The sequence below is a fragment of the Pteronotus mesoamericanus genome, unplaced genomic scaffold (assembly GCF_021234165.1).
Source record: "Pteronotus mesoamericanus isolate MK-2021 breed Mesoamerican mustached bat unplaced genomic scaffold, CSHL_Meso_final scaffold_85, whole genome shotgun sequence".
Taxonomy (NCBI): Eukaryota; Metazoa; Chordata; class Mammalia; order Chiroptera; family Mormoopidae; genus Pteronotus; species Pteronotus mesoamericanus.
The window spans coordinates 9,007,244-9,021,441 of NW_026555329.1; the positions used below are offsets into that span (position 1 = coordinate 9,007,244).

A 14,198-nucleotide genomic window follows, 5' to 3' on the forward strand; every position below is an offset into this window, starting at 1 on the left:
AGAGATCAATATTGGGGGAGTTTAAATACATAATTTTCCTTAGTTCTAAATAGTACTGGTAGCTTGTTAGAGTGAAAGAATCATAGACCCTACTCTAGATATCCTGTAACAAAATATGCATTTTAATAATCTTCATTCAAGAACCCTAAAGCTTGAGAACTGCTCCCTTAAATGATCTTGAAGGTTTCTTCCAACTCCACCAATAGTTGGTGAGTCAGGGGTTCTGCAGCATTTGCCAGGGTCGATATTTCAGTGTTAATTATTATATTTAGAAAAGAAAATGGTAATGTGTGTATATTAAGGGTTACTTTAATGTAAATCACTGTAACTTACATTTATTTCTATTTTTTTCTTGGCTTTCACTTTAGGTCAGCTCTTGAAGTAATATCTGTTTGGATTTGTGAAAGATTTCTATCATAGTATCAAATTGTCCTAAATTTTATCATCCTGTGTTATCCAAGAAAATAATTTGAACTCAAGATTTTTAAATGGTATTAGGGAAAATGTTTTTCTTAATTAACTTCACCAAATAAGATTGTGATATCAGCCAATTTATATATGGAAACACTAAAAATAACATAAAACTTGCTTATTTTTGAACAGTTCAGTGTTTTGATGTTTCAGTGAACAAATTACTTACAAAGCCAGTGAGCACTAAACCTGTTTGATTGGAAATGGTTCATTTTATTGGTCTCTAGAATATAAAAATTCTCTTAATCTTAATTAAGAAAGGATCTTCTCCAGATTTTTTTAAAAAGATATGACCGTAATGCCTCTTATTCACCATTAAATCACTACCACCTGGCACTTCATAGGTATTCACAAATAGTTGTTAAATGAATGAATAACATACTTGTAAGATTCTGAAAAGGAGCTTATAGATAGTTGAGCATCTCTCCCATGTTAACTAATTGCTGCATTAAATAACTTTCCCCATGTTAACTTCATTGTGATTCTTTTTTGAAAATTTCTTTTATTGTAGAAGACGTGATTCAGACAGAGGAACAAATAAAACAGTTATGCAGTTTTAAAAGCCAACACCTGGTTAAGAAACAGAACACTACTGAGTATTTGAGAAGCCTCCCCACGGGTTGTCCTCCAACTGCAAGCTCTCTTCCTTTATCCCAGAGATAGTCTCTTTGCTTGCCTTTATTTTTAAAACCTTTGAATATATCTGAATGTATCCTTAATAAGTTATTTAACTTTGGAAAATTTGACTAGCAAGTATAAATCTAACTGTGTAAAGAAAGAGTAATATTGCTTATATTAGATCAAATTTCACTGGAGGAGGTAGGTTGACTAAAGTATCTGGGTCATAGTCTGGTTTCAGCTTTCCTGAGAGTTTACGAGAACTCTTTTCAGGGAAGTCCACGGATAAGACTTTGAGTGAATAGCGTGTTTCCCACAGTTGGGCATCTGGCAGTACTGTATGTGTATCGGGTACTGGATGTCCAGCGGAGTATTGTTAGAGGGACTGGACTGCTCTGTACTTCATTCTCTATTGCCATGGCCTCCTTTCAGCTCTTAGAAATACGTCAGGAGACCACTTCTGCAGGTGAAATAGAATCCCCACCTGATTCATGGGGGAGATCGTGAGGGCCAAGCTGAAACTTCAGCAGTCATTCTGGCTGCTGGTAAAAAAGATGATAGTGGCCGGGGGGGAAAAGGATAACGAAAATACAAATGAAAGGCTTATGCCAACCTCACACAGAAGACATCAAAACACTCCACTGAGTACATAAAGGAAGATAAAAATAAATGGGAAAGTGTTATTTTAAGATTAGGAAGACTTGATTATTATAAGTTCTCCTTAAATCTTGTCTAAAATTTCTGTGTGTCATCTAACCATTGAGAGCCTCTTAGACCAACCAGATACATCCAGTTGCTTTATTTTTCACCATAATGCTCATCCCCATCTTACCTCACTATATACTTACTTATTTGTTTCTTTCCCATTCTGGAATGTAAACTTAAAAAGATATGTATATATCCCATAGCCAGAGCAGAGGCGAGCAGAGGCTAGCAGAGCACTAAATGTCCCACCCACTTCTGCCTCCATTCCCTTCCCAGAAGACTGAAAAAAAGTCAAACTGACATGCCTGTGAAGAAAGCGCAACATATTTAAAGATACTGGTAAGAAGCTTTGCCAACTTGTACTACAAGTGGGAGGGAAAAAAGCCATCAAAGGGATCCCACTACAAGGTGAACAGACTCCCCTCTTCTGGAGCTCTGGCAGCACAGAGGAGGTCACTTTCAGTTTCCCTTTCAACAGACCAGGACTCCTGGATTAGGTATTTTGGCTACCTATGGACTAATAACTGCAAGGCCACAATCCAGGGAAATTTCACATTTTCCCCATCCTAATCCCAGAAGTGGAGGAAGTAGGTCTACATCATCTCCAGACTCAGACCAAACAGTAGTGCTTGGGCTGTAACCAAGCAATCACTGCAAGGTAGTTCCAAGCAGCAAGAAATCACATCCAGATTCGCATGGAGACTATTGTAGGGTACAGAGTAAGGGTGTGAAAGCAGTCAGACCTGGCATAAATAATGTTCCTTTGCCTTTTTTTTTTTTTTTTTAATTAATGAGGGTATGCACTTCTTTTCTCTGTTATTGAATGTAGACTTATGAGGGCATGTTATATTCATTACGGCTTCCTCAGCACCTTGAGCTTATATAGCACATAGAAAGCAGTCAATGACTGTGAGTGAATGAATGAATGAATGAATACAACTGTCCTTTGTCTCATAATCCACAGCACTTACTGTCCATCCCATAGGTTTTTGGTCATTAATTTTGTTCAGTTTAGCATCTTATAACGCTTTCTATTACTTTCTTTTGGTTCAGTGTCTAATTGTTTCATTCCCATAGGACAGTCTTCTCTGTGCTCCTTGATGGCAAGTGTGACAGATGCTTCCTTGTATACCTCACAGCACAAGCCAGATGGATACAGGAACTTGTTGAATTAAAAACATTTATTTATTCATAATGACTTAAATTGTTAAGATCCAGGTTGCCTTCAACAAAAGGAGTCTTTTTATTGGATAATACAGTATAATTCTAAACTGCGTAGGGTATTTTTGTTTGTTTTTTAAGTATGGAGAGTTTTTGGAGATATTCTGTTGAACTTGGAACTTTTGCTAAGTGGAATTTGGAAGTTTTGTAATTATAATTTTATAAGTTTCTATATGCAATTTGAAGTAAAATCACAATTTTTAGTGAGATATGGATTTCTTACCTTAAAATTTTAATTTTTTAAAAAAGTTGTCATGCTATAGTTATGTATAAACTTAGTTTTGAAATGAAACATTCTAAATAAGCACAATTTTAGTCTACATTTTATGTATATTATTGTATATATAAATATACAAATGTCTTTATAAATACTTTAGCATTTCACATTCCAGCATATTATTCAACAATGTATGTAACTTCTTGTTGTACCCTTACATTGTCACTAGATTCTTAAAAAATCATTGCTGATGTTCTATAAATCTCTTTCTCTGTATAGATTTCATATATCATTTCTTGGAGATAAATTTCCAAAAGAGTGCTTAGCATTTTTGAAAGTAAATATTTTAACAGTAATTGAAACAATGCCATAAATGTACGAAAGGAGAAATGTAAAAGTTTTGTTGGTTCTTTTCTAATTCATAATTATTTAACTTTTTCTTTTGCTTTATTTCAGATCAGTCTATCCATATGGGGATGGGGAGGCCTTGTCATTGTCCTTTCTCTAATAACCTTTGGACCTTTTGTAATACTTTATTTGGCATTTTATATCCTCTGCTTTGTGGGTGGGTAAGTATGCTTTTGTGATAATTTTGCACTCTTACGTCATGTTCTGTTGTTCAGAATTGAAACAAATGACCAAAAGAAATGAAAGTATGATTTATTGTGAGTGCTATTTTTACAAATTGTTTTTATCAAAGTTTTAAAATAAAAAAAAACACTTAATAGAAATAGAAATGATAATGTTTAGTATTGGTACCAGAAATATGATGTCATCTTCAAAATTAACATAAAATTTTTAATGATACAAACTTTTAGTGTGATAAACAAAAAATTTTTAAGATTTTTAAATTGCTTTTGGTGTTATTACTTCTTTAAGGTTGAAATTACCTTATCTATTATAATGGTAACAAAGTAATAAGTAATTTATATTGAGATGATGCATCACATTTTACATAGAGAGATTGTGTTTGATTAGACTTCAAACAATAACATTAATTATTTTCCTTAGTGAATGCTGTCATTTTATTTAAGGAAATTCAAACACCTGATTTTGCAGTTTTCTCTTCATGGTTATTTATTTGGTTTACAATGTTTATGCTTTTCACTTCACCTTGGTAAACCTTTACAAGAGATTTTAGTCATGATTTTGTATAGCTTCATATGCAGAGCATTTGTTATCAGATATGAATATATATAGACAAGAGAGATGCTTGTTTTAGATACTCTAACCAGCTTAGCTGAAATGAGTATTTTGTTGTCAATATGTGCATGTGTCTGTATTGTAGATACATATATGAGATACATTTATGTAATTATTTGTGGAATGAATACCTATGAGATCTTTTAAAAATACCTTTTGAGAACCCCCAAATTTGGAGGAGTTATTTGATCTTATAGTTTTAGAGGACTTAATTGAATAGCATATATAAACTATGACCTGAAAGACTATGTGAGACACTAGAGGGGTAGCTTCTGAATATATCTACTATCTGTTATCTCTATCAGGATATGGGCTTGTAAGTCATGTGTCTCCATTTTTATAGGAGTGTACCCACTGATTGTTGAACAAGTGAGAATTAAAGGACTGTTTATAAAACTACTGTTCATTTTAGTTTTAGTATTTTTATTAGAATTACTTAGATACAACTATATTGAAATAATTAAAAAATAAGTGGTAGGAATCAGATAGAGTTCTGAATATCTTTATTGATTATAAAGATGATTGAAGACTGTAGATCTGCAGCCATTTGGCTTCTAAATTGCACGCCTTCGTCCTAAATTAAGGCCACAGCTGCATGATTGCACCTCTCCCGCATTGGATCATGGCTGCTTTTACTTACTGGAAAGGAAGTTGTCTTGAGATGTTTATTTGAAAGGAGAGATTTCTTCCACTTCACTCATTAGAAAAGCCCTCGGAAAAAGTGAAGGAGACGAATTTCCCAATACTTCAAAAAGGGAGGAAATTGCAGCTTTATAGAGGAAGGTAGGAGCCCTAGGAATCCTTGGAAGATGGAGAGATGGAGAATTATTTCTTTTAGACTAAACTGCTTTATGTGAAATTTGGGAGAGAAAAGAAAGGTGATGAGTGCGTTCATTTTAAAGTCGTGGGAATCCCTGTTTTCCCTTTTTGCATCTGCTAATTTATTAAGAAATAATTTTCAAAAAAATTTTTGGATATTTGTAAAGTATGTAAAAATTTTTAGATAAGATGGGCCATTGGAGAGTGTGAGAGAGCCACTAAAAACTCTTTAGATAACATTAAGTCACATGGTAGGGTCTGAAATTCCAAGTTCATGCTGGCTCATAAATTGATGTTGTGTTCCAGACTGTTGATCTCAGTAAAACTCAATGTCACAGTAAGGGACTTCTACTTTTATACTAGCAAGCCTCTCAAAAGGAGCTAATTAACTAATCTGAACTCTGAAGTTATGGGTACCATAATTCCTGAGTCAAATCTTTCTTATTTTGGGTCTCATTGCAAGGAATGATTGCCCCTCTTTAACCTAGTATAGTTGAATGCATTATGAATTTTAAAAGCAAAAATAGGCTTTTAAATATAAATCTCAGTAAAACACATTTCATATAATTAAAATAATTTCTTAGTCTTAATGTATTTATCATGTCAGTTTTTAAAGATATGATTGTGTTCTTACTTAAAATACAAGCTTGAGAGGAATTAATACATTTTTCTGTGGAAATCACCTTTTTATTTTTTACAAATAAAACTTAAGTTTTTAAGTTATGTAGTTTATTTACAATGTTGAAAATGTATATATTTTTCTTATAATCAAAACATGCCATTTCAATGGTATTATGCATTATTTAATGGCATTCGGTTATGTTTGTTTGGTTATCCCATCATTTGTAACACCTGTTTTTTCTTAAACCTCAACGCTAAAGCTTTTATAAGATTAGACTGTTCCATAGCCTACTCCATGCTGTCATTGTTTTTTCAAAGGTTTTTGTTTTATCAGTCTGTTTCAAGATGATGGTTTTAGAAGTACAGTTTTTTTTTTTTAATGTAAGCATTTTATTATGCCTGTAAATGTGCTTATAACCAGGTAAAACTGAAATACAAAGCCAACTTAATTCTCAGTAATAGCAGCAGATATAACACAGGTGAAATCTACTGGTAATTCTGAAGCCAGCCTTTTTTAAGAAACAAAAACGGAATTGATGACATAGGCTGATTTGATGTTGTGTTTTCGCCTCTTCTCCCTGCTTTCGTGAGGCCTATACTGAAGAGCCGCAGAGAACTGAGACTCTTCAGTAGTTGATGCTGACCACATATAATTTTTCACTGTTCCTTTCTTGTCACTACGGTCTTTGAATCTCTCAAATTACTATACGAGAGTTATAAAATTAAAATTTAGATTTTTTCATTTTATTTTTGAATCATATTTATTGTTATTCTATTACAGTTGTCCCAGTTTTTCCCTTCTCCCCTTTGCCCTCCTCTGCCCATCCTTCCCACTCCCCCACCGCACTCTGTTGTCCATGCCCATGGGTCATTCAAACGTGTTCTTTGTCTAGTACCTTCCCCTTCTTTCCACCATTATCCCCTACACCCACCCCTCTGGTCACTTTCAGTCTGTTCCATGTTTCCATGCTTATGGTTCTATTTTTTTTGTTAGTTTATTTTGTTCATTAGACTGCTCTCACAGGTGAGATCATATGGTATTTGTCTTTTACCACCAGGCTTTTTTCACTCAGCATCATATTCTCCAACGCCATATTGCCCTGAATGGGCCAATTTCCCCACATCTGGAAATTTAGATTTTTTTTCTTTATGGAATTCCTGTCTACTTAGTAGGGCTTAGATTTAATTGGTAAATTTTAAATATAGATAGGAAATATTGATAGCATTTAGTCAATATTTAAAGGAGTACTAAACCAGTATTTCTCTTACCTTGACTCTATAATTTTATTAATTCCAGGCTTATTTAAATAAATCACAAATTAGATCATGTTTTCTTTTCTATATATAGCCTTTGTTCTATATTCATAGTGGCAAGTTATATTAATATCTCATGTTAATTAGTTAACAGTAGAAAGTGTGTGATTTAGCTATAGATTTAGATCTCATTTCTTTTTGTTTTTTGTTATTAGCTAGCTTACTTATTTAATGAGGACTTATTTTCTGAAAGTTTTAAAATGTTCCCTGAGATTTGTTTATGAAATATACTGGATAAAAACTTCAAAAACCATTATTGTATAAATTCATAAATGTTTACAGTTGATTTAAACTTCAGAACATAGCAAATTTCTTTTCAAAAATCTGTCGGTTTTTTGCCTTGCTGAAGTCACAAACTGATGTTTTAGTGAACTATAAGCCATCTGTTGAATCTGAAAAACTTATTTTGTAATGGATGTATTGGATTATAGTAAAATTTTGTTTTTGTATTTGTAATTGAATTTTTCTTAGGGGTATTGTGGTTACTCTCCTGTTTGGAAAAACAAACTCAGAGAAGTACCTAGAGCAGTGTGAACACTTGTTTCTTCCTCCAACATCAACTGGAATTCCTAAGGTAAATAGGCCAAAGGAATGTGAAACCTCAAAGTCCTGTTCTATTCAATGATGAAAATGTGATCATTTGTATATGGCTTGGCAGGTTTTTCTATAATTCATTAATGCTCATTATAATTTTATGGAGACTGTCTGATTATACTTAGATAAATGCATTTTAAAAAGTTACCTTGTATACTTTCTTAGATGTTAAAAGTAGGAATGCAAATTTGAGGAAAAGACAGAAAATTGGAAGTTTTTCCCTGTTATCTTAATCTAGAATGTCAAAGTATCAAATGTATGATTCAAGTGAATATACTGTTTTGAATGAAATAAATAGCATAGGAACCAGAGGGAGAAAGGGGGTACTTTTTTTCTTGACTCACTTGAAACCTAGCTTGCATTTAGGCCATGCATTATTTATAATTTTAATAAGTTAGGGCTCATTTTATATCATCTTGAATGTTGCTTTTTTCTCTTTTTCAATATATATCTTATAAATAAATTTGGAATTGAGTGCTATAGATAGGCCTCAAATTTGCATTGCTCCAGTTCTTATTGTGGGGTTGGGATGGTTTTATCTTTTATAAAGAGAGACAAATGGTCTGGAGTTGATGCTAAGAATTTAACTTTATAAGTTAACTTGTTCATTTTGTGCTAAGATTTAGGAGATGCAGAGAAAGTAATATATAAAGTATTACTTTGCATTGTTGAAATTAAAATCCTATCCCATTGATTTTCATATAAATAAATAACTTTTTTCTAATGCTATAACTTTAAAAATATCTGAGACTTTGTCTTCCTTTATGACTTCCATTAATCTGTATTTTTTGAGTTTGCTCACAAATCTAAGGAAATGAACCTTTTTTTTTTTTAAATTCATCTCTTAGCCATTTGACTGGTAAATATAGAAGATGGGAAATACTTTTTTTAAAGATTTTATTTATTTATTTTTAGAGAGAGGGGAAGGGAGGAGAAAGAGAGGGAGAGAAACATCCATCAAGCTGCCTTTTGCATGTACCCTAACCAGGGACCTGGCCTGCAACACAAGAATTGAACCAACTTGTGACCTTTCACTTTGCAGGATGATGCTTGGCCAACTGAACCTCACTGGTCAGGGCAAGATAGCAAATATTTTTAAAACAAAGATCTCAAACAGTAGTAAATCATAGTCAAGACTTGTTAAGTCTTTATAACCTATATTTTAGTAGATAGCTTAAAAAATGGTGATTTGGATTTGCTTTTTCTAAAATGATTTATGAAAAAAAGACTTAGAGGTTGTATAAACTTGAAGCATATGTTATATATGTATATCTATCTATATATATAATATAAATATGCTTTGGATTATATTTTTAATTGAAGAGTGTCTTTTTTTTTTATTTTTTACTTTACACTCTTTTTCCAGACCACTGGTCTTTCTGAAGACTACAGAGAAATAGAAAAGTTAACTTTGATTAGTTGCTAAAAATCATTTATAAATAGAACCAATTTAAAATACATTCCTTGGACTGGGAGGGGAAAAAAGGAAGAGGAAAATATTAAACTCACTTGAAACACTAACATATGGTTTTAAGGGATGTCCAACCCACATCCCACGGGCTCATGCAGCCCAGGATGGCTATGAATGCAGCCCAACACAAAATCATAAGTTTATTTAAAACATTAGGAGATTTGTTTTTGTGATTATGTGTGTTGGCAGTGTACTTAATGTGTGGCCCAAGACAACTCTTCTTTTTCCATTGTGGCCTAGAATTGCCAAAAGGTTGGACACCCCTGTTTCATTGAAATATGGCAACAACATAGATACAGATTTTCAGTTTTCGTATACTCTAAATAATGCTTACTGATTTTATTAAATTTTTGAAGAATGGATTTTATTTTGGTTGTATGTTTGTTAACTTGAGAAATAGTGTTTATTTTATATTGGGTTGGCTAAAAATCTGTTAGGTTTTTCCTGTAAAATAAAAGGCACATTTTTCATTTTCACCCATAACTTTGTTGATTTGGATATTTGAGTATGTCGGTTATCTCCTACTAGTTAGTAGAAGACAGGGGTGCTGCTAAACATCTTCCAATGTATAAGATAGCCCTGCCTTCAAGAATTATTTGGCCAGAATGTCAGTAGTACCAAGGAACTTTACAAACCACTTTTGACACATTTGATCAGTCACAGCACCTTCTCCATACACTGCACAAACCTTCTTTTGTGTTTCAGTTGCATTTTTACCTGTCTTGAAATTATAAAGCATAATACGTCACAAATGCTGCATATTTTCTTCCATCTTCAATATTAAAATAGCTGCACAAAAATTCACCAATTTTGACAAGGTTTTTTAAATACACACTGATGACAACTGTCACAATATAGTCTAACAGAATTGTTTCAAATGAAGTTAAAGACAACTAAGTGTTACTAGAGCCATCGTACAGAAAAAAATGTAATAGACTTTTTGGCCAACCCAATACTAGAGTCTCCAGAAATAAGGTTATTTATTTACATAAAGATAATGAGAGGAAAGTTGCAATGAATATTCAGTTAGAAGTAAACTAGAGAGATCTTTAATTAAGAAACTATGCAGTAAGATGTGATGGTTTCCTTTAAGTGTTTAGAAGAAATGAAACAGGAAGCCAGGACTATAAAGATTGATCGAAGATTGACGGGTGCCAATATAATTGATGAACCTCTCCAGCAAGTGAGTTTCAGTATGTGGTATTTGAATTCCATATATGTGTGTTAGGTCTATTACTTTTGAAGACATTAAGATACAATTTTGCTGTTTATGTAATATGCTAGAAATGTATTCTAATGCTATTTTGGATTCTGTATCTAACGATGCTGCCTTATTCATGAACTAATTTATATTAAGGTAGTTTACTTAATACTTAAAACCTTTTGATTGAGTTTGCATTTAGAAAATATTGTTTTTACTGACATACTTGATAATGTTTCTAGTCATGTAATAGTTAAAGTGTTATCTTTTAAAAAATGAACACAACTTTGTGCTTTAGTAAATCAGATATTATTCCCTACTAGTTTTATTACTTTGATTCAACAACATTAAAATTTTAGAATTAAAAACTTAATTATCCCCAAAATATTTTTCACTGATTTTTTAAATTATAAGATCATTATAAATAATAATGTGTACTTTGAAATTCTAACATTCATTTTATAGATGAGCCCATACTTAGTTTAATAAAAACATTATACATTAAGTTGTATTATTTGCTTTTTATTGGCTAACAATACTGTTGGCAGTAACAAAGGTATTAGAATTGAGTGAACAATTTAATTTTTGTAATTTTACTCAAAGGAATCTGATGATATAACCTTGGAAAAATTATTTCCTTTTTGAGAATTCGGGTCCATTGACATTACTGCATCTCATTCCACCAAACCAGTTAAAACTCTATTATATTTGTAGCATTGGAAGTTTACTTTTTCTGCAGCATCTGTCTTTATGAATTTAGGGTGGGGTTGGACATAGATAACTAATTTTTAAAACATTTGGGCAGTGTATGAGTGAGGATACCAAAACAAAATTTTTTTAAATGGTTTTTGATATATTGATGCTTTTTAAATGAAAGTAGCTCTTTACCACCACAATTTAGTGTGTAGGGAGTAAATATCAATTGGAAAAGAATCCTTTTAGGTGTTAGTTTGCCACTGTTACTTTTAAAACCCTAAATAGTTGTATTTTTCCCCAATATTCTTGTTTTAGGTTATCCAGTTTTCCTTGAGGGATTATGTCCAGTATTGGTATTACACACTAAGTGATGATGAATCTTTTCTTCTTGAAATTAGGCAGACTCTTCAAAACGCACTCATCCAGTTTGCTACTAGGTAAGGTTACTTATACTTAAAAGTTTAAATATATTGTTTGTACCAATAGGGAAAATAACTTAAATGGGAGGGGGATATTAATTACATGTCACCCTTGAATAACCCGGGGGTTAGCGGGGCCAACCCCTGCACAGTTGAAAATATGCATGTAACTTGATTCCCCCAAATTTTAAACCTTACTAATTCAAGCAGTCAGTTAACACATACTTTGTCTGCTCTATGTATTATATGCTATATTTTTACAATAAAACTAGAGAAAAGAAATGTTATTAAGAAAATCATAAGGTGGAGAAAATACATTTACAGTACTGTACAAATTTATTTTTAAAAATCTCTGTTAGTGGGCTTGTGCAGTTCAAACCCATGTTGTTCAAGAGTCTATGGTGTTAAAAGGTAAGTAGAACAGTAGATTATGGATAATTTAGATTATAGAATTAGAGTCCTAAAAAACTTTAATTTACTCCTTTAAATTTAACCTTTATATTTACAGTGTTTATTTTGATTAAGTTCTGTTCTCTCAGTCTCTGTGCCAGTTTCTTCCTCAAGGTCCAATCATGTGACTTCTCAAAGTCTTTCACCCCATATTATTGATAATTTCCTCTCTTACCCTTATTTTATTTTATTTCAGTGCTAAGGAAATTAGTTTCTCTTACTTTTGGCATATACCTAGTGGAAGTCCTTTTAATGGAAGAAACCAAAGGATCATAAGTCAGTGGAGACTATTCAGTTTGTTAATTTATTCATAGAAGCGTATTTTGATGATTTTGCTTTAAAAAACACCCACTCTTCCATTTAACAAAATATTTTGGCCTATATCCTTCTACTTTAAAATACTTGATTTTTTGAGGGGGCTATTTCATATCTAGGGATTGATTATTTTTGAAAGAAAGGATGTATGTTTGTATGAGTTTGCAGTTTCTGTACTTTTGGTTTTTTTTAAAAAATCCTCACCTGAGGATAGGAAGATATGTTTATTGCTTTTAGAGATAGAGGATGGTAGGGGGAGAAGCCAGGGGAGGAAAGAAAGAAGAGAGAGAAAGAAACATCGATGTGGTGGAGAAACAGCAATTGGTCGGCTCCCGCAGGCACCCTGGCTGGCGATGGCACCCGCAGCCTAGGTGTGCGCCCTGACCAGGGATCAAACCGGCAGCCTCTTGGTGTATGGGGTGACGCTCCAACCGACTGGGCCATCGGCCAGGGGTGCAGTCTTCTTCCTTTTTTTTTTTAATTAAAGGTTTTTCTTCCAGATACACATAAAGATTTTCCTCCTAACCTGTGTCTTCAAAGCCCTAATTTATAGAGCAAATTAAGGCCTTGTCCATGTGTACGCTCCAATCCGAGTGTGTTATTTTCTAGCCAACGCCTCTTCTTTCTCATAGGTTTTTGAAATACGTTCTTGTCCTTTTGAGAGTCTTGGAGCTAGGTCCTTTCTCTAGGGCTCTTTTTGGGTTTTTTTGTTTGTTTGTTTTTGTTTTAAATCTCTTTTATGTGTGTGTTAACTGCCTTCCTTTGAGAGGGTTCTGACTTCTAAGGTCTCTGTGATGAGCGATGTCCACAATGTCCTGTCCCCAGCTGCCCTGCTCAGCCACTGTACCAACGGCTTCTTTTAGGGAATCAATCCATCTTATATTTGGACTTCCATTTCTTCCTGCTGCCTTCTGTTTTTCCAAGCATTATAGTCTCTTCCAAAGAGCTCTGCCTTCTCATGATGTGCCCAAAGTAGGACAGCTTCAGTTTTGTCATTTTTTTGCCTCCAGCCAAGTTTCAGGCTTAATTTGCTCTATAGCCTACTCTGTGCACATAGATATTTCCAGCGTCTCTGCTCTGTCAAGACTTTTCCTCTGTAACTCAGTTGATTCTCAGCTTTAGAGTAGGAGGGTAATTCCTCAACCTCAGGTCATTGGGGAAGCCTGCAGTATGATTTATGGTTTGAACCTTGCTTGCTGGAATAGATTTGAGCTTCTTCTCCTTTATGATTAACAGCAAACATTTGCAAAGTAACCAGCCATAGACTCACTGTGGAACACAGAAAATACAATAAAGAATAACCAAACAAGGTCAGAAATTGGGTTTTATTCTCCTTTATTTCATATATGTAACATTATTGAATATTAGGTATTCTTTCAGATAACTTCTGATTCAGCCATTTACTGCTTATAGTAACACTACCCTAATGACTTTTCTTTGAAGGAATGGGAATAAGAAAAGTTCATTATTCTTGTGTCTGACTGCCTAAGAGTATATTAAAGTATAACAAATTTTAGACCTGGAAAGAACTTTGAACTAGTACCTAATTGGAAGTCTTGAGTTTGCATCCTGTCCTACCACTTTGCTGTGGAACTATGAGCAAGGATTTTAAACTCTTTAAACTTTGGTTTTTCTCATATTTAAAATAAACATAACATCTAACTTGTTGTGGATGCCTAACAGGGTTTTTGTCAGGATCAAACTCATCTATTCAGGTAATATTTTGTGCCTACTTTGTATCAGCCAGGTGCTATGAATACAGTAGTGAATAAAACAAAATTCCTGCTCCGTGAAATATAATGGAAATAGTACTTGTGAAATGTTTTCAGAGTGGTTATGCCATCTGGCACCCCCAGTTTCACG

At 33.3% G+C, this 14,198-nt stretch overlaps 1 protein-coding gene across 5 annotated transcripts in view; it reads left to right on the forward strand.

Annotated features, from left to right (window-relative positions):
* SNX13 (sorting nexin 13) overlaps positions 1 to 14,198 on the forward strand; it is a 105,638-nt gene that overhangs the window by 28,482 nt on the left and 62,958 nt on the right. For 4 of the 5 annotated variants that reach the window (XM_054564160.1, XM_054564158.1, XM_054564159.1 and 1 more), the window contains exons 2-5: positions 3,689 to 3,801; positions 7,661 to 7,763; positions 10,348 to 10,437; positions 11,467 to 11,588. In XM_054564160.1, the coding sequence (XP_054420135.1) occupies positions 3,689 to 3,801; positions 7,661 to 7,763; positions 10,348 to 10,437; positions 11,467 to 11,588 (428 nt within the window). Of the gene's footprint in view, positions 1 to 3,688; positions 3,802 to 7,660; positions 7,764 to 10,347; positions 10,438 to 11,466; positions 11,589 to 14,198 lie in introns of those variants that run through there. The other variant, XM_054564162.1, reaches the window with a different exon arrangement.